The 18,324-nt window shown below is 43.2% G+C and overlaps 1 protein-coding gene across 9 annotated transcripts in view; it reads left to right on the plus strand.

Moving 5' to 3' along the window:
- Positions 1-830: 830 nt before the first annotated feature.
- Positions 831-18,324, plus strand: part of CEP128 (centrosomal protein 128) — a 208,963-nt gene continuing 191,469 nt past the window's right edge. For 2 of the 9 annotated variants that reach the window (XM_081935591.1, XM_081935592.1), the window contains exons 1-6: positions 3,143-3,269; positions 6,309-6,452; positions 8,981-9,067; positions 9,196-9,319; positions 9,623-9,741; positions 17,510-17,601. In XM_081935591.1, the coding sequence (XP_081791717.1) occupies positions 3,216-3,269; positions 6,309-6,452; positions 8,981-9,067; positions 9,196-9,319; positions 9,623-9,741; positions 17,510-17,601 (620 nt within the window). In that variant the 5' untranslated portion in view covers positions 3,143-3,215. Of the gene's footprint in view, positions 849-954; positions 1,089-1,496; positions 1,515-1,822; positions 1,890-2,779; positions 2,798-3,142; positions 3,270-6,308; positions 6,453-8,980; positions 9,068-9,195; positions 9,320-9,622; positions 9,742-17,509; positions 17,602-18,324 lie in introns of those variants that run through there. The other 7 variants (XM_081935596.1, XM_081935594.1, XM_081935593.1 and 4 more) reach the window with 7 other exon arrangements.

Here is an 18,324-nt window from a genome sequence, read left to right on the forward strand (position 1 = left end):
AAAAGGGGAACCCTCCGACCACAGGTTAAGCTGGATCACTACTATTACTAATAAAATGAGCTGTTAAGTTACTTCGTGTCCGCAGTCTGTCTCTCGTTGCCCAGATCTAACAGGGGAGTTCCTTTGTTGTTCTCCAGTGAGTTTCACACACCATTCAGTTATGGCAGTTTATGTCACCTGTCCTGGTCTCATAGCCAAGTAGGATTAGGGTTAGTGGTTGATAAATATAAGTTTATGTACCTTTGCTGTGGTTACAATAACAGCATTCCAATTATGTCCACTTCAGCAATTATATAAGATGTTCTGCTCTTCACTAGGTGTATTTAAGCACAGGCTGGCCAGCCAATTGTCAGCCAATTGTCTGGGGTGCTTTAGGAATTTGGATTTCCAAATTTCCAGACCAGCTAACTTCATTTCTTAAACTGTCTGCTAAGATTCTAAGTTCCCTTCTTTTTCTTATTGAAAAGCCAGCAATTGTTGGAAATAAAAGTAACATCGTCCATCACCAATCCCACCTATTTCCATGTCTTAAAACAAAAACAGGATCTGTAATTTGTCTTTCGTGATGTGGTTGTGTACTTCACTCTTCTCCTACCCAGTGCGTTCCAAACAGCTTGAGATAAAATCCCGGTCACCCCCTTTCAGCTTTTGGGACAGCTCGTTGTAATCCAACATAATTGTAAGGAATATGACTGGGAAAAACCACGCAGGGCTGAAATTAAGTGCCTACGCCTTTAAGAAACAGGCGCAGCCTGACTCTCTCTATTACCGCTTGCTGTACTGGTTCTTCGGCAACGAGGAACGGCGTTTCTGACTGTTCCTTAGACGTCTCGTCGCGGAGCATTCTGGTAGCTGTAGTTTCCTCTCCACTCGAAACAATCGGTGCCTCGGGACATTCGAACTACGATTCCTAGGATGCTAGGCGCCCGAGGGGCACTGGCGCCTTGCGAGGCCGCTCTCTCTCGGTGGCAGGGCGGCTAGTTCAAGTTGCCATAGCGGCAGCTGGGCGGGTGTCGGACAGTTGGAGCCGGAGGCGTCCGGGAGTCATGCTGCTTTCCTGACAACTATTCTCATGTGAGAAGGCGCGGGTTAGTCCCGGGATCAGAGAAGGGTCCGGGGCCCAGTGTGGAAATAAGCGTGGGGATGTTATGACAGCGAGTGGGAATGGGAGAATCGGAGTGGGTGCATCCGCCTGTGTCTTCGTCGCAGGGGTGGGGTGGAGAGAGCCATTGCCTTGGATCGTGCGATCGGGATCGGTCGTGATCTTATGCTGGCGGAACCCGAGTTTCGGGTGACTGAAATTCGGCCAGGAAAGCGTCTTTATAGTATCTTTGTCAAAAGAAACTTTGCAACGCTTTAAACGGATAACAGTTATGCAGCCCGATTATGTGCATCAAAATAGAATAGAATTCTTTGTTGGCCAAGTGTGATTGGACACACAAGGGATTTGTCTTTTGGTGCATATCCTCTCAGTGTACATAAAAAGACAAGATACATTCGTCCAGAATCATAAGGTACAGGACTTAATTATAGTCATGGGATACAAATAAGTAATCAGGAAACAATCAATAGCAATATAAATTGTAAGGCTACAAAGTTACAGCCCTGCAGTCCTACGTGGGAGGAGATGGGTGATAGAAATTAAGAGAAGACTAATAGTAATAGTAATGCAGCCTTAGTGAATAGTTTGACAGTGGTGAGGGAATACTGTTCTTGTGTCTAGGTGTCTTGGTGTGCAGTGCTCTATAGCGTAGTTTTGACAATTTATGTCCAGGATGTGAGGGGCCTGTAAATAGTTTCCTCTTTTTGACTTGTGCAGTGTACAGGTCCTCAATGGAAGGCAGGTTGGCAGTAATTGTTTTTTCTGCAGTTCTGATTATCCTCTGAAGGTAGGTGATTCATGATTTGCCCAGCCTCTTCCTTCTATCATCCTTAAGAGGTGATCAATAATTTGACCATCATGACTCATAATAAACCCTGTTTGATTTCAGCAGCCTTACACTGGGGCAGGCGGCAATTCTGTACAGTATCTTCCGGGTTAGGAGGAAGAGCCATTGGACAAAATGGGGTGCGCAGATTGAAGTGCATTTAGAGTAAACACATTTAGAGTACTCATGATGAGGGCAACGTAATATAGGAAGGATTTCAAGCAAAATAAAAATGAAAAGTGTCTTCAGATTATGTTTGTGCATATGAACTTCATACAGTATGCATTTTTGTGGCTTGTAAACTAAAACTTTTTTTTAACTGCCTGATTTGGAAGAACTTGCTCTTATTCATTTTATTTAAGACTACTCATGTGATGTGATTCTGTATTAGCTATTTGTGACAGTTCCTAAGTGTCTTTGTTTTCAGTTGTTTATTCCATCCATGTGGTTCTGTGAAGCTGCAAAGGGATATACTGTATGTTAAAAAGGTGATACCGTTGAGACCTATGAGTCATAATTAATTTTGAAAAGAGACAAATCTTTGCATTTTAACAGTATGCTGGATGAGGGCTTAATCCTGTTTTCTGGAAAAATTGTACTCTAGCAGTGCCTTAATGTATATGCTCATGTTCATCTTAAGGCATATTACCACTAAATTAAATAGATTTTAAACTCCTTCCTTCCTTCCTTCCTTCCTTCCTTCCTTCCTTCCTTCCTTCCTTCCTTCCTTCCTTCCTTCCCCTCCCTCCCTCCCCTCCCTCTCTCCCTTGGCAGATGAGACAGTTTGATAACCTTTACAGTACTTTGTGCTGTATTGGGATGGAAATTGGAACTATACCTAAAAGCTGATGATATTCTACATTTAATAGGTAAAAATGGGTATGATCCATTTGCTCCTGAATCACAATATAGTCTGGTTCTGGTTACTATAACAAAGCTTTCCCTTGCTCTATTTCAACCTACCTTTTCAACGGTTGTGTTCTGTTTAATTTTATGCTGACTGAACTGAAAGTGGCTCAGCATATATAAATCTTCCCCTAAATTCTTAGTTTGACTCAACTTCCTTTTTCCTGTTGATTGAAGTTTGGAGAAGTTGTACTTAAAGTTTCCTAAGTACCTTTTTGCTAATAGTCTGCTAGGGTGTGTGGCTTTTTTCCCTACTCTTCTGTCTATATTTTATTTGCAATTGTGACATTCTGTGATTAGGGGAGTAAACTGTTCTGGAGGATTGTGAATTTCACTGACAACTTAGGTGAGTTTCTTCACCTTGAAGATCTGCAATGGTGCATGTATTGTTTTAGACTAGCCCTTTCACTAATTTGTTTTACTACTTTATCAAAGGTAGGAATTACTGCTCTCAATTCAAATGAATCAATTTTGAAAATGTCCTTATTTTATGTGAGAAGTCCTGTAGGAACTAGGTGCATGCCCTAGAGTATTGGCCTTTGATTTGGAATCCCCTGTCAGGCCATGGGTCCGTTCTAAGGTAGATCATAATTGTATCGCTACAATATTATGGTAGAAATACATGATAACAAAAGTCACTGGTTACATTATTAAAGTTTGGCTTATATATAAATTTTGTCTGAACAGGTCAAAGGTTTCTACTTAGTTTAGTACAACCTGCAAAGTAGAGGTACCATAGTATATATACATCATGGGTGTCAAACATCATTACGGCGACTTTCCCCCCCTTTGCTAAACTGGGCGTGGGCGTGGCCAGGAAGTGATGCATCTGGCCTGTGGGCCGCGAGCTTGACAGCCCTGGTATATATGATTCTTCAGTAGAAACTAGAATAAGGAAAGGAAGAAAACTGTTGTCAAAGTTTCTATTATTCTTTCGCTCAATGGATAAGTGAAATCTACATTTTTAAGGAATACTGTAAAGTGTTTAAAAATTGATGTTTTACATACAAAGATGCATTTTTAAAATGACTACTCCTGACGTTATGTGTAACTTTTATTATATTTCAGTTTTTGCAGTTCAGGGCATTTGTGGAAAAGATAATGTGTTTCAAATAATGTTATCAATAAGCTTCTGAGAACTGATTGGGTATAAGAGCAGTTTTTGGAAAGATTATCACACAAAAGAAGGCCAAGAATTGTTCTCATGATCCTATCTCAGAGATAGGACATTGAATAATAGATTTAAGAAAGAGGAAGGAAAATTTCTGATTGCATGTTACACAACATTTTACTAACAGAGAGAAAGTTCTGGCTTTAAAGTGATTGGTGAGAGAGCTGCTAAACTCTCCTTCACTGGATATTTAAGTAGAGACTGCAACCATCTTTCAGAGACGCTTTAATTTGGATTTCTACATGGAGAAGGAGTTGATTGAATGACCAAAATGATCCCTTCACTCTCTGTGAATGTATAAACTAATGTATAAACTAATAAAGAATATGTTGTGGCAAATAGCAGAATCACTTCAATTCTGTTTCAGAGAAAAAGAGACTAACTCTTAACTGGGTTGCCTTATTTCTGAATGAATGGGATCAATTCAGCCAACTTTTCCTTTTAATTCTGATCCTGGCAGTAAAGTAATGAGACTTTCTTTTGCTATTTAGTATAATGTGGGTTCTGAATGAAGTTTTTGTTTTTGGAGTTGTTGTACTAAAAATAGTAGCTTTTAGAAATCTCCTTTCATGGCTAGGGTTTGCTATAGTGATTATCAGGTGCTTAGGACAAATTGCTATTTGCTATACCATAATAATGTGTGAATATAAACTTTTAATGTATGTGCATAGTGATATTACATGTCTGGATAATTGCACACAGTTTACCTATGTAAGATTTTTGAGAACTGCTATAAAAGGAAGTATAGTGACATCTTTGAAAACTTGAGAGTCATAACGATAACAGTCTGGAAACAATTGGTTACTATGATATTTCTTTCAAACATTCCCACCCCAACACACATAAACAAGGTCAGGTAACAAGAATGCAGGTAGTTCTCGACTTACAACCACGATTGAGCCCAGCATTTATGTTGCTAAGTGAGACAGTTAAGTGAATTTTGTCCCATTTTACAACATTTCTTGCCACAGTTGTGAAGTGAATCATTGTAGTTTTTAAATTAGTAACACATTGTTAAGTGAATCTGACTTTCCATTGACTTTGCTTGTCAGAAGGTCACAAAGGTGATGATATGATCCCAGGATACTGCAGCCATCATAAATATGAATTGATTGCTAAGCATCCAAATTTTGATCAAGTGACCATGGGGATGCTGCAACAGTTGGAATATGAAAAACGATCATAAGTTACTTTTGCATGCGCAGAACAATTTACAGTGAACTACGCACGTGCAGTCACTAAAATCCAATATGACGGTTACATCAGCGGTGGCGAGGGAACCGGTTTGGGGATGTGTCAGGCCTGGGTCACTGCCAGTTCTGCGACCCAGGCCTGAATTCCACTACCGATTCAGCCGAACTGGGCTGAATCGCAGCAACCCACCTCTGCTTTGAAGATGATTGTTCTACAATCCTCTGAACGCCATGAAGAACAATGGTCAAAATTCAGACATTTCAGTGTAAATACTGATTCAGCTTGTTGAGTGGCATGGTGGTCTAGTAGTGAAAACACTCTCCTCCCACTTCAAAGGTTGATAGTTCAATCCTAGGTACTGTAGCAACAGATGTTTCTTTCTTAGGTCACAAAGAAAAAAAATATCTGCTGTGAACTCAACATTGGTGTCAGAAAGGGCATCTGGTCAGTAAATGTTTCACTCCCTCCAGTCTCCCTGACTTTATTTTGAATTAAGGGCCTATAGGGTCATAAAAAGAAGAAAAATTCAGTTTGTTAGAAATTCTTGCTCTTTCAAAACAAGACAAAATAAATATGACTTTTCATTCTGGGTTATGTGCAGGATTTATAGTGTTGAGCCTTGTGATTAATCACCATCTTTTCAACATTGAGGTATGCCTCAAATTAACCTTGCTCATAGTGTGTTAGCTGTGCTTTTTAGTACTTTACAAATTTTGGGTAGGTTTTGTCACCATTATTAATGCAAGCACAGATTAATGAGATTGTGATATATTAAGGAAATGGCAAAGTCTAGGCTATGCATAAACAGTACATCTGTGCATACTGAATCTACTTGTCCTTCAAGATCTTTTTCAAGTGTTCTCAAAGTGAGGAGGATGGTAATTGTGTGTGTTTGTGTGTGTGTGTGTGTGTGTGTGTGTGTGTGTGTATGTATGTATGTATGTATGTATGTATGTATGTATGTATGAATGAATGAATGAATGAATGAATGATGTATTTGAGAACCAAGCAAGGTCAACATGGTTTTTGAGTTTGTTTCTTGGTGATATGATATTGCAATTGATAAAACGTAATGAACTTTACTAATGTGAGTTTTTTTCACCCTTAAGGTTCCAATGGCAGATTCATCCAGCGACTCTGATAACATTCGTCATAGAATTGGAAGAAGGGGTCCTATAAGAGCAACCAGAATCCGAAATCATGGAACTGAAGATGTTGCAGAGAAGATTCACACTTTAGCAAATACTTTGCAGGTTGCTATGAATGGTCTACTTTAAAGAACAATTTTGTAGAATTGCAAGGAAGGATTCTAATTCTACATGGTCAGATAATTGCCTTGATATATAATACTGAGTCTGGGAGAAATTTGTTTGTTTGGTCTGATTCTTAGTAGTTTACTTAGTAGTAGTTGAGCCTACTTCCCAGACCTTAACCTCTATCGGTCCATAAAGCAGCGGCTATAAATCCAGGAAGATCATAAAATCTTGGACCTGCTTTTCAAAAGCAATGGCATCCGATTAAAAGACTAGTCTGGAACAGAACATCTTGATGAGTATTAAGACACTCTATTTTGTTTGGATTTAATCTATCCACTGTTTCAATGTTCTTAAAAAGGCCAAGTTAGAGACAATACACTAGTTATCAAGGATGGCTGAGTTTATGGAGGGTCTCTTCAGGAAGGGATACCGAGGTAGTGTCAACAGGTTCTGACCAGTTCTGGAGAACCGGTAGCAGAAATTTTGAGTAGTTCAGAGAAATGGTAAATACCACCTCTGACTGGCCCCACCCCATCTATTCGCTGCCTGCCGAGTCCCAGCTGATTGGGATTTTGCAGTAATCTTCCCCTGCTACACCCACCAAGCCACACCATGTCTACCAAGCCCTGCCTATAGAACTGGTAGTAAAAAAGTTTGAGTCCCCCCCACCGACGGTATGCACTACAAATGGCAATCCCATGACTGTGGGACACTGCGATAGTTGAAAAGCCTGCTGGTTGCAAAACATCCATATCTCAATCATGTGACTGTGGGGATGCCGCAATTGTTATAAGGGTGAGGACCAGTCATAAAATGACATTTTCAGTGCGATCACAACTTTGAACAGTCATAAAACAGAGCAGCTGCTAAGTGAGAATTATTTATTGATTTAAACTATAAATATCTAGATAGCCTTTTTATAAAAATGGCCAAGATGATTTTATAATAAAACCCACATTTTATTTTAAAGACAACTTAATAATAATAATAATAATAATAATAATTTGGATTTATTAGCCGCTCCCTTTCCAAGTAGGACTCGGGGCGGCGTACAATGGAGCATAAAACATAGAAGATAAATAACAGCACATAAACGTACATAAATACAAAACACACATACACGGAGGAGGTAACAAATTTCATCATTTAGACAGTTAAAAATCAGCATTAAAATACCCCAATTGTAAAAACCCAATATGCAATTAAGAATTAATATTTAAAGACAATTTAAAAAACTTGAATATAAAGTGAGAAGTCCGACGGATTATATATGCTTTCTATCCCTCCATATTTAGATATAGTTCAGTATCTGTTTTTAACTAAAGAAAGAAAGAAAATAGGTCATAATGAGGAACTATGTGTTGAGAGGTCATCAGTTTTTGTGCTTGGATTTGACATAGTCATAGTGCATGTACTTTACATGCAAAAGATTCCAGGTTCGGTCATTGGTAAACCTGAAAAAGTTTGAGACAGGTTTATGTCTATGGAAATTCTCATCATCCAGGTCATGGTTGTCCCAAAGGTGTTTTTTTCAAGAGGCAACTGGACTTTCTGGTTTTTCTTTGAAGATGTTTTGCTTCTCATCCAAGAAGCTTCTTCAGCTCTGAAACATCTTCAAAGAAAAACCAGAAAGTCCAGTTGCCTCTTGAAAAAGCACCCTTGAGACAAGTTTTTGTCTTAATAGTTTCTGTTAAATAGTTTCTTCTAGATAGTTACTACTGATACACACGTCAATGGTTTAGCTCAATACAAGTTCACTTTCTGTAGTCTTTTTGGTTCATTAATATTCTTAAATTGCTTACAATCAAGGAAACAATAAGGTACGCAGGTCCTGAATACTGCCACATTATTCAACATGGTTATAGCGTGTTTCCACGAAAATAAGACCAGGACTTATATTATTTTTTGCTCCAAAAGATGTATTAGGGCTATTTTGGGTGAAATACGGTACTAATTGCATCAGTATAGCTGATGATTTTAACCGGGGCTTATTTTTTTTGGGGGGGGGGGAAGGCTTATTTTACAAGCATCCTGAAAAATCATGCTAGGGCTTATTTTCTGATTGGGTCTTATTTTGGGGGAAACGGTAGCTTTAGGCAGACTGAGGTTAATTTATTAGAGCAGCATTTCTCAATAGTGACAATTTTATGTATGGACTTCAACTCCCAAAATTCCCTAGCCACTGCTGACTGAGGAATTCTGGGAACTGCTCCTCACATCATAAAGTTTCCAGGGTCGAGAAACATTGGGTTAGAGCAAGTACAAATTAATACACTTTTGACAGCTATATTGATGTGGATTGCCTAGAACCCTAGGATGATTGTAAGAAAGTTGAATAAATGAATAAGTACAAAATAAATATCAATGGGCATTGAACTGGTTGTGACTTTAAGGTTACACATTTGGTAAGAAAAGCGCACAAACTGCTTGTTTTGAATATTGACTTCCCTCACTTAAACCTCATTTCAGTTCAGTATCTATAGCTTGGATTGCAGTTTACCTATGCTTTCTTCTCATATTTAAAGGATGCAAATTGGAATTTAAGACATGTGGATCAGATGTTGGGCCAATATCGAGAGTATAACAACGAGCAGGCAGAAACCATTGCAAATGTAAGCAGCTACTGATTGAATTTAGTAATTAGAATCTATAAAAGTATAAATTCCTATTTCTCTTTTATTCTGTAGTGCATTTTGAAGGAAAATTGTCTGCTACCTAACAAGTTGCCATTTTCATACAGCTTAAAGAAACGTTGGAAGAGTCTGTGGGCCAACTGAAGAACCAACGCTTATTGAGAAATTCTGGAGTAAGAAGCGCATCTCTTTCAAGCTTGTATGCGAGTGACCTGGATGGTGGAACTCCAGGTATATTTAATGAACCTCATGCTGTAATCATATAGTCACTTAACTGTGGACGTCCTATTGAACTATTGAATAGACATTTACAGTTTTGTATAGCAAATATAGCAAACTCTTTATTGATTAATTTTACTTTGTAGTAGCTATGTGTGCATAATGTAATACCTGTAAATATGGTGGAAAATATAATATTTGAACCGATTAATACTGGTATCTTGGCAGATTCATAGACGAATAAACGGTCCTTCATAGTTGAATTGTATTTCAGGAGAAATTTGTGCTGATTTTCCTATCTTTCTTTCTGTGAAGAAGTTCATCATGTCAAGCCTACCTCTCCTCTCAGAGATTACAGTGCAACACTAGGTATCAGGCAGCGACGGTCTAGATCTGCTGTTCGATTTGTTGATCAGCGAGGTAAATTGGACCAGGTGAGTAGGTATTCTTAAAAGCACATAGGTTCATGTTTTTCCCTGTAACCACTTCTTACAAATCCTTTTTACTTTATTACCAATTATTACCAGTGCAATATATAATTCAGCTACTAATTTGTTGATGTAGACTTTGAGAATGATTATATTTTTCCAGTAGAGTGGAGGGAGGGGTCACTGAAGGGTTATTTCAGCCTGATTGGTCCATTTGACTGAGAGAAAACTTCTTAGCCTTCGGCTTCTCCCGTTGGCTCCCAGTTTCCTCTCAGTCAAGAAGGTCCTCAGACTATTGTTTGGTTCCCAGTGATTGTGAGTACTATATTGAGCAGTATTTGGACAATTGGATATTTCAAATTAAGAAATTATAGAGTAGAAGGAGCTGTGCCCAGAGGGACATTTTCCTCTGTCCCAGATAAGCAGGGAGAGCCACTTAGAGCAATCTCCTCGCATAACTATTTCCCATTCTGGGCCTTTTCTTCCCCCGGCTGATTCCTGGAGTCTCGGGCGTGCCGGGGGGTTTACAGCTTCCAACTCCTCCCCCGACGACCCATTACTTCAAGCCGCAGCGCCGGCGGCCCTTTTTGCCGCGCGTGAAGACCGGCAAGCCCCTAACTCGGCCGCGTCGCCTCTCCCGAGTCGGCGGTGCTCTCGGCGGCGGCGCGAGCACAAGCCGGAGCGCCAGCGGCTCTTGCCGGGCGTGAAGACCGGCGGCGACTCAAACAGAGCTGCGTTCCTAATTGTTGGGTCGATTGGCCGTCTGAACGGCCGGGGAGGCAAGCGGCGGCGCGCGCGCCATTTTAGCGGCCGCCTGAAGAAGAAACGGCCGCAAATCAAGCCGGCGGCCATTTTGGCGGGCCCTGACTCACGGGCCTTAAAGAAGGGGCACTACAGGCCCAAGCTGAGCGTCCCCACACCAGCGCCGGGCTCAGAGGCTACAAAGACTTCAACTCATCTTAACAAGCACCTTCATCTGAGCACGTGAGTGGGGCGATGGCAGCGCGTTCTGAAACCGCTCAAACCGCGACCGCTCAGGCTCCAGAAGAGAAGTCAGGCCCCACAGCCCCAGCCAGACCTCGGGCTTCCAGGCCTACTGCTGAGGATAGACCCTCCAGGGCAATGCAAAGGGACGAGCTTAGGCGTTCCAGAGCTATTGAAAAAGCCATTGAGAGGGCAGAGAAGAAGAAGGCCAGGGATCCCAGACCTAGATCTAGATCCCCCAGGTCAGAGGCCCCTTGTCATTCCCCTTCTGTCAACAGGGGGTTCAGCCCTTCTTCTCCCTCTTCCTCTTCATCCAGATCAGTTAGGAGTGAAGGACGGGGGGCTTCACCCCCTCCCCCAACTTCCCCTGGGACAGGGGGCTTGGATAGAAATGACCCATTAGAGGGCCCCTCTGCAGGCTCCTCCCGGGGTAGGAGGTCTCACAGGGATTCGATCCCCCATGACTATGATTCTGAATGGGACGAGGAGGATCTAGAACACCTCCCTGAGAATCTTAAAAGATTAATCTCTGCAGCCATTTCCAAGGGAATAGCTCAAAGGGACAGACCTTCCCGGCATAGTAGGATTACTCCTTTCAGCAGGGCCAGGTCTAGAACCTCTTCTCCTTCCCTCATGAGCGAGGTCTCTAGGATGGAGGCCCGTCGTCAGGACGACTGGGGTTTCTCTGAGGAAGAGGATGCGGCCACTGATCAGCCCACCTCTTCCAACTTATTCATCCAGGCCATGTTTAAGCCCCTACTGAAGAAGGCTAGGAGAACCACCAAGGTGGGCACAGGGGATCCTACAGTGCCCCCGCCCAGGGATCCAGACATGGTGATGTTTTCAAACACGGCCACTAATAAAGAGGAGATCCCTGCTCCTCCACTGTTCTTGGAGGTAGCCACCAGTCAGTGGGCCAGGCCTTCAAATTTTTCCCCCCCTGGCAGCAATGACAGGCGGGCTTATAACATGGAAAAGACCTTCCTACAGGCCATCCAACTACCGGCCATAGATCAACCGATAGCTGCCCTGGTCTCGTCTTCCCCAGTGGTCTCGGGGGATGCCGCAGATAAGCTTAAACCGGAGGATAAAAGGGCGGAGCTCACCCTGCGGAAAAATTACAAGGCTTCCGCATGGGCAATGTGGGCGGCGGCCGCCGCCTCGTATTTTAATCGCACGACCGTTATGTGGCTCCGCCAACTCCAGGATCGTATCCCGATCCAGGATGATCGCATCCATCAGGATTTAACTAAAATTATGGCGGCCTGCCAGTATTTGGCCGACGCAACCCTGGATGCGATGCGCTTCGGCTCCAGCGCCTTAGCTACTTCTGTGGCTGCTCGCCGGCTCCTTTGGCTTAGAAATTGGCAGATCGATAATAAAGCCAAATGGGACTTAATAGCTGCCCCCTTTGCGGGTCCCAATCTATTTGGGTCTGCTCTAGACCCGATCTTGGTGGAGAATAAAGACAAGAAAAAGGTGATGCCCACCTCCACCAAGAAGACCGACACACGTAGTCACCCGTATCGCAGGCCTTCCTTCAGGACTTATGACAGGGAGCAGGAGCCCCGTTTTCAGCAGTACAGACAGGATAGGCAGTACAACAGGCAGGGTTTTCAGGACCGCCACAGGTACCAGTCCCAATCCAAACGGCCCTTTCGCGGAACCCGAGTCATCCCATAGGCGGCCGTCTGACTCTGTTTGCGGACAAGTGGGACCAGATCACATCAGACGGGTGGGTCCGGGCGACCATTCGCCACGGCCTAAGACTAGAATTCCTCTCCTACCCTCCGAGACGCTTCAGAACATTCTCCCCATCCCGGGATCCGGAACGTCGTCGTCTCATGGACCTCGCCGTCTCACACCTTCTGGAAATCAGAGTGGTGGAGGTCGTTCCGGAACCGGAGAGGGGGCGGGGCTACTATTCAAATCTCTTTGTGGTCCCGAAGACCTCGGGGGGTTGGAGGGCGATCCTAGACCTGAAGCGCCTGAATCAGTATCTAGTTTACAGGCGCTTCAAGATGGCCTCCCTAAAGTCAATCCTGCAGGGCATTCGAAAGGGGGATTTCATGGCCTCGGTAGATCTGACGGAGGCCTACCTTCATATTCCCATTTTCCGGGCTCACCGTCAATTCCTAAGATTCTCCCACAAAGGCCAGCATTATCAGTACCGGGCCCTTCCATTCGGCCTGGCCTCGGCCCCTCGGACGTTCACCAAGGTCCTGGCGGCCCTGGCCGCATACCTGAGATCCATCCCGGTCAGGCTCCAGTGTTACCTGGACGACGTCCTAGTGCAGGCAGGGTCCCTCCCCAGGGCCAAAGCAGACCACCAGCTGACCATCCAATGGCTCCAGACACTAGGCTTCTCAGTAAACTTTCCCAAGAGTCATCTATCCCCATCCAGACAGATTCTGCATCTAGGGACAGTAATAGATTCCGAGTCAGGGAGGGTTCGCCTGTCCCCAGACCGCCGGACCAGTCTGACGCAATTGATCACGTCCATCAGGACAAAAAGGTCCGTTTCCACCCTGACCTTATCCCGACTCCTGGGGAAGATGGTATCCTGTATAGGGATAGTCCCCTGGGCCCGTCTACATCTGCGTCCCCTCCAGTGGGCCTTGATACCAGCCCAAAGGAGAATGTTGAGCAACTCTCTACGACTGCTTCGCTTAACGCCAGAAGTGAGATGCTCGCTCAAGTGGTGGATGTCCCCAGCATTGCGACAGGGGGACTCTGGGAGCCGGAGAGAGTACAAGTCACGATGGACATGAGCCTTTACGGCTGGGGGCCCGTGATGGGGTCCGACATGGCCCAGGGACGTTGGACTGCCTCGGACCTCAGACACAATATAAATTGGCTCGAACTCAAGGCCGCGAGACTGGCCCTCCGGACTTTCCACCACCAGCTGCAGGGGCGACACGTCCTCCTGCTTACGGACAATGTAGCGACGAAAGCTCATGTCAACCGGCAAGGGGGGACTCACTCCCGAGCCCTGTGGCGGGAGGCGCAGACATTAGGCCTATGGGCGGAGAGACACTTGGCCTCCATTACGGCGGAACACATTTCGGGGGAGTCCAACCACCAGGCAGACTGGTTGAGCCGGGCGACTCTGGACAACGGCGAATGGCAGCTGGACCCAGAGTTGTTTCGGAAGATTTGCCTCAAATTCGGCAACCCCCTTGTAGACCTGTTTGCCTCCCCCGGCAACGCACAGCTGCCGAGGTTTTTCACCAGATTCAAGACTCCAGCAGCAGAAGGAGCGGATGCTCTCAGAACCCGGTGGCCTCCGGGTCTCCTCTACGCATTCCCCCCCTTCCCCTCATTCCCAGAACCATTCGGAAGGTAGTCACAGAGAGGGCTTACGTCATCCTACTAGCCCCATATTGGCCAAGGAGACCATGGTTCGCGGACCTGGTCCAGCTCTCGGTCACAGATCCCTGGAGGATTCCGCCAGAAGAGGTAGTCCTGTGTCAGGGGGTCTTAGTTCACCCAGAGCCGCAGTGGCTGCATCTGACCGCGTGGCTCTTGAAAGGGGATTACTGAGGGGGAGGAAGTTGTCATCAGGGGTCATAGCTACCTTGGAGGCAGCTAGGAGACCGTCCACAATTAGAATCTATAACGCCACCTGGTCGGCATTCGCGAAGTGGTGTAACCCCAGGGGGGTGGATCCAGCTAGGGCCACGGTTCCGGACGTTTTAGAGTTTCTCCAAAAAGGATTACAGGACGGGTTGTCCCATAATACACTTAGGCGACAGGTAGCGGCCCTTTCCACTATATTGGGAGGAGAGGGCTCCGCTACCCTCTCTCGTTCCCCTCTGGTGAAGAGGTTCCTTAAAGGGGCGGCCAACATCCGCCCGCCTCCTGTTCATAGGTTCCCTACCTGGGATCTTACCCTCGTCCTGAAGGCACTGATGGGTTCTCCCTTTGAGCCGCTTAGGTCGGTTCACATGCGCCTCCTCTCACTGAAGGTAGTATTTTTAGTGGCCATTACGTCGGCCAGGCGTATTTCTGAATTGGGGGCCCTTTCGGTACGAAGTGACCTTTGTACGATTCACCAGGACAGGGTGGTTCTGCGCCTGGATCCTTCGTTCATCCCGAAGGTTAACACCCTGTTTCATAGGGCCCAGGAAATTGTCCTTCTGAATTTTTGCCCCAATCCAACAAGGGAGAGAGAGCAGGCGTGGCATCGGTTGGATGTACGCAGGGCCCTCCGTATTTATCTAAAACGGACAGAGGGCATTCGTAGGACCGAGGCACTGTTTGTCTCGTTTCAACCAAGCTCCTTAGGTAAAAAGGTCTCGTCTTCAACTATTGGGAGGTGGATCAGGTTGGCCATTGTTGAGGCTTACGAAGCCTCGGGAAAATCCCCCCCCTCGGGGATCACGGCTCACTCCACTCGTAGTGCGGCCTCCTCAGCGGCCTGGGCCACAAGGGCACCTTTTGAGGACATCTGTCGCGCGGCCACCTGGGCTTCCCCTACTCCCTTCATAAAACACTACCGCCTGGACTCTTATGCCTCGGCTGAGGCGTCCTTTGGGCGGAGGGTTCTCCAGTGTGTGGCGGCCGATCCTCCCCCTGGGACCCAGTCTCCCCTCCCTGGGACGTAGCGTGGGTATGTCCCTTCAGTGACCCCTCCCTCCACTCTACTGGAAAAAGAACGTTGGTCTTACCTGAATGTTTTTTTCGGGAGAGTGGAGGGAGGGGTCACTTTCCCGCCCTAGATAGATAGACAGGGTCCGGGAGGGGTAGGATCGGGTGGCCCTGGGCGGCTTTCCCTTGTCTTCTTACATCATGCAGACGCTGACCTTGACATCGCGGAAACTGGGAGCCAACGGGAGAAGCCGAAGGCTAAGAAGTTTTCTCTCAGTCAAATGGACCAATCAGGCTGAAATAACCCTTCAGTGACCCCTCCCTCCACTCTCCCGAAAAAAACGTTCAGGTAAGACCAACGTTCTATCTGTGGAGTTCTTGGTTGTTTGCTTGGAGATGCTTCATTACCCAACTAGATAACATCATCGGTATGAGTGAGCATGGGGATTGATATATAGCAGCTTGCCCTGCCAGTTTTGGTGTGGGTGTAGTACCTCTTCGGTGGTTCTTTGATTGGAGCATTGTCTTCTGCATAATGTTTGTTTGATGTTAATTCTTGCTTATCTGAGTATGCTTGCTGAAGGGGATGTGCTCTAGTTGTTATGCTTCATTCTTAGTTTTTTATTATTTCATTTCAATGGTGTATAAAAGTATTTATCTGAGTGTATCTGTTGATGGCTGATTTGTCTGAGTGCCAGGCTTCAGACATTTCCTAGCTTTTTGGATTTGGCTTGATGTAAGATGCTAATATTAACTCAGCTGAAACTGTGGTTGAGTCTATCCATTTGCTGTGAAATGAAGGATTTTCCCCCTCATCTGATTACTAGTGTTTGTAGTTGCACTCCTTTAATCTTCTGTCTGTCACTCCTATATGATAACTGTTAAGAGTGTTTGAATTGTATATTGTAGATTCTGTTTGCTAACGGGACTTAGTATGTCTTTTCAGGACAATTGCTCCATATTATTAATCACAATGATATGAAAAAAAGAAAGCAAACTGAAACTGCACTAAAGCATCAAAATTTTAAAATTTATATCTTTCTCTTTTTGCATTTCAAAATAAAACAGCCAATGCCAATTAGTACTTTTAAGCTTATGCAGAATTTTCTAGTGTGGTACTATTATTACTGTGTTCTAAAAATCATCTTCTTTTGAGGAGAGAACACAAATTCTTCTCAAAAATGAACCATTAAAATGGTTTTTCTATTTTGTGTAATGCTACACATACCCAATAACAGATTCATATCCAGTATATTTTTAATTTTACTGGTATGTCCTAAGCTTATTAAAAATAAATTTAGTTTTTCAGTGTGCAAGAGGTGAAATATTTAGTTAATTGCTAAGGAAGCTACATTTAATACTATTTTTTAAGTTTTTAAATGTGATACTACATTTTATCAGTGTAATCCAATACATTTATTACATATTATATAGGAATAATTGAATATAAAACTGCTGTAATCTAAGAATTACTTGCATTACTACTTTGAGTAATGTTTACTGCTGTTACTATTTGCAATTTCTTTTGTTAGAGAGTAAAAATAATTTTGGCTAATGACTTTAGATAAAATGGGTTCTGAAATAGCTAGTGTATTTTAAAATGTTTAAAACAGTCACTGTCCAATGCTAATATGGAAATATTCTTTTGAGATTTATAAATCTAAGAATAACATAGCAAGACAGTTGGACAGAGGTGATTGAAATTTAGAACAGTAAGCATCAACAATATAATAAAACATAGTTTATGAGTGTTTAAGACATTCTTAGGTGAATAATATTTACTGGCTTAAATCTCAGCTAGCAGATATTCAAAAAGTACTTTCAGTAATTGGAAAAAGAATAACATGTTGGAAAAAAGTAACACATTTTTTAGAGTAAAGGAAAAATGTGAGTGTAAAAAAATCTGTAGGATATTAAGAAATTCTGAAAGAAAACTAAATGCTAAAACATTTTAATAAATTTTGCCCTGAACTAGTTACATAGGATTGACCCAGGTCCTTTGGTCTAATTTGAATAGATTTTAATATATAAAGAAGCAAGAATCTAATAATTATATACTTCTTTCTAATTATTGTTGTTATAGCTGTTTTGTAGCTTTCAGTATTTTGAAAAGCATACTGAAAAATATACTGAATATACTAAGTGATAGAAAAATATGTTTAAAACAGCTAATTATGTTCTGTATGTATTCATACTGCAGCTCCATTCTTTACACCAGTCACTTAGAGATGTCAGCAGTGAACAAATTCGCTTAGGAGAAGACCTCACCAGAGAACTTTCAAGAAGAAATCGGTATGACATGAAAGAATGACTTTGGTTGGTGAAGAAACTTGAGTGTTTAACATTAGGAACAAATATTTGATGTTTGATGGTTTTGTTCAGTCATTTCACTGTATTACATTATGTGTTATTTTTATTGCATCTACCTAATAACAGAAGTTCTCTGGCACATTACAAAAGTTATAGAAATATTTAAAAATCCGATAAAAGCAATAAAGTAACATATCAAAGCCAATTTCCCGATGTAATGTGGGCACTTCTTATTAAAATAAAGCATACAAAAATGCCTTGTTGAAGAGAAATAACTTAGGAAGATACGGATATAATATTAAGTGGCTGCAAAGATACCTTCCTTGGGAAGGCATTTTTAAAAATTGCAATTATACAGCTGGAAACTCCCGTTCCTCATAGAACCCTGTCCTTTATAAAACTCCTCCGTAAACTTCACTTGGCAACTTTGGGAAGAGCAGTGATAGAATGCCTGGATAGATACATATGAGAGATGTTGCTTGCTTTACTCTGATCCCAAATTATTTAGAGCTTTAATAATCATCGGCTATCTTTGAATAGAGTCTGTAAACAGATTATAGAAATCAATTACCAAAAAGACTAGTCTTGTTTCAGGGGAAACTATTCAGTACTGGTGCCATAACTAAAAATATCATTTTCTGGCCTTAGTTCCCTTAGCTCATTAGTATCTGCCAATAAGTGGGCCATTTAATTCTGAAACATTTG

The sequence above is a fragment of the Natrix helvetica genome (genome assembly GCF_964273705.1).
Source record: "Natrix helvetica genome assembly, chromosome: 1".
In the NCBI taxonomy this organism is placed as follows: domain Eukaryota; kingdom Metazoa; phylum Chordata; class Lepidosauria; order Squamata; family Natricidae; genus Natrix; species Natrix helvetica.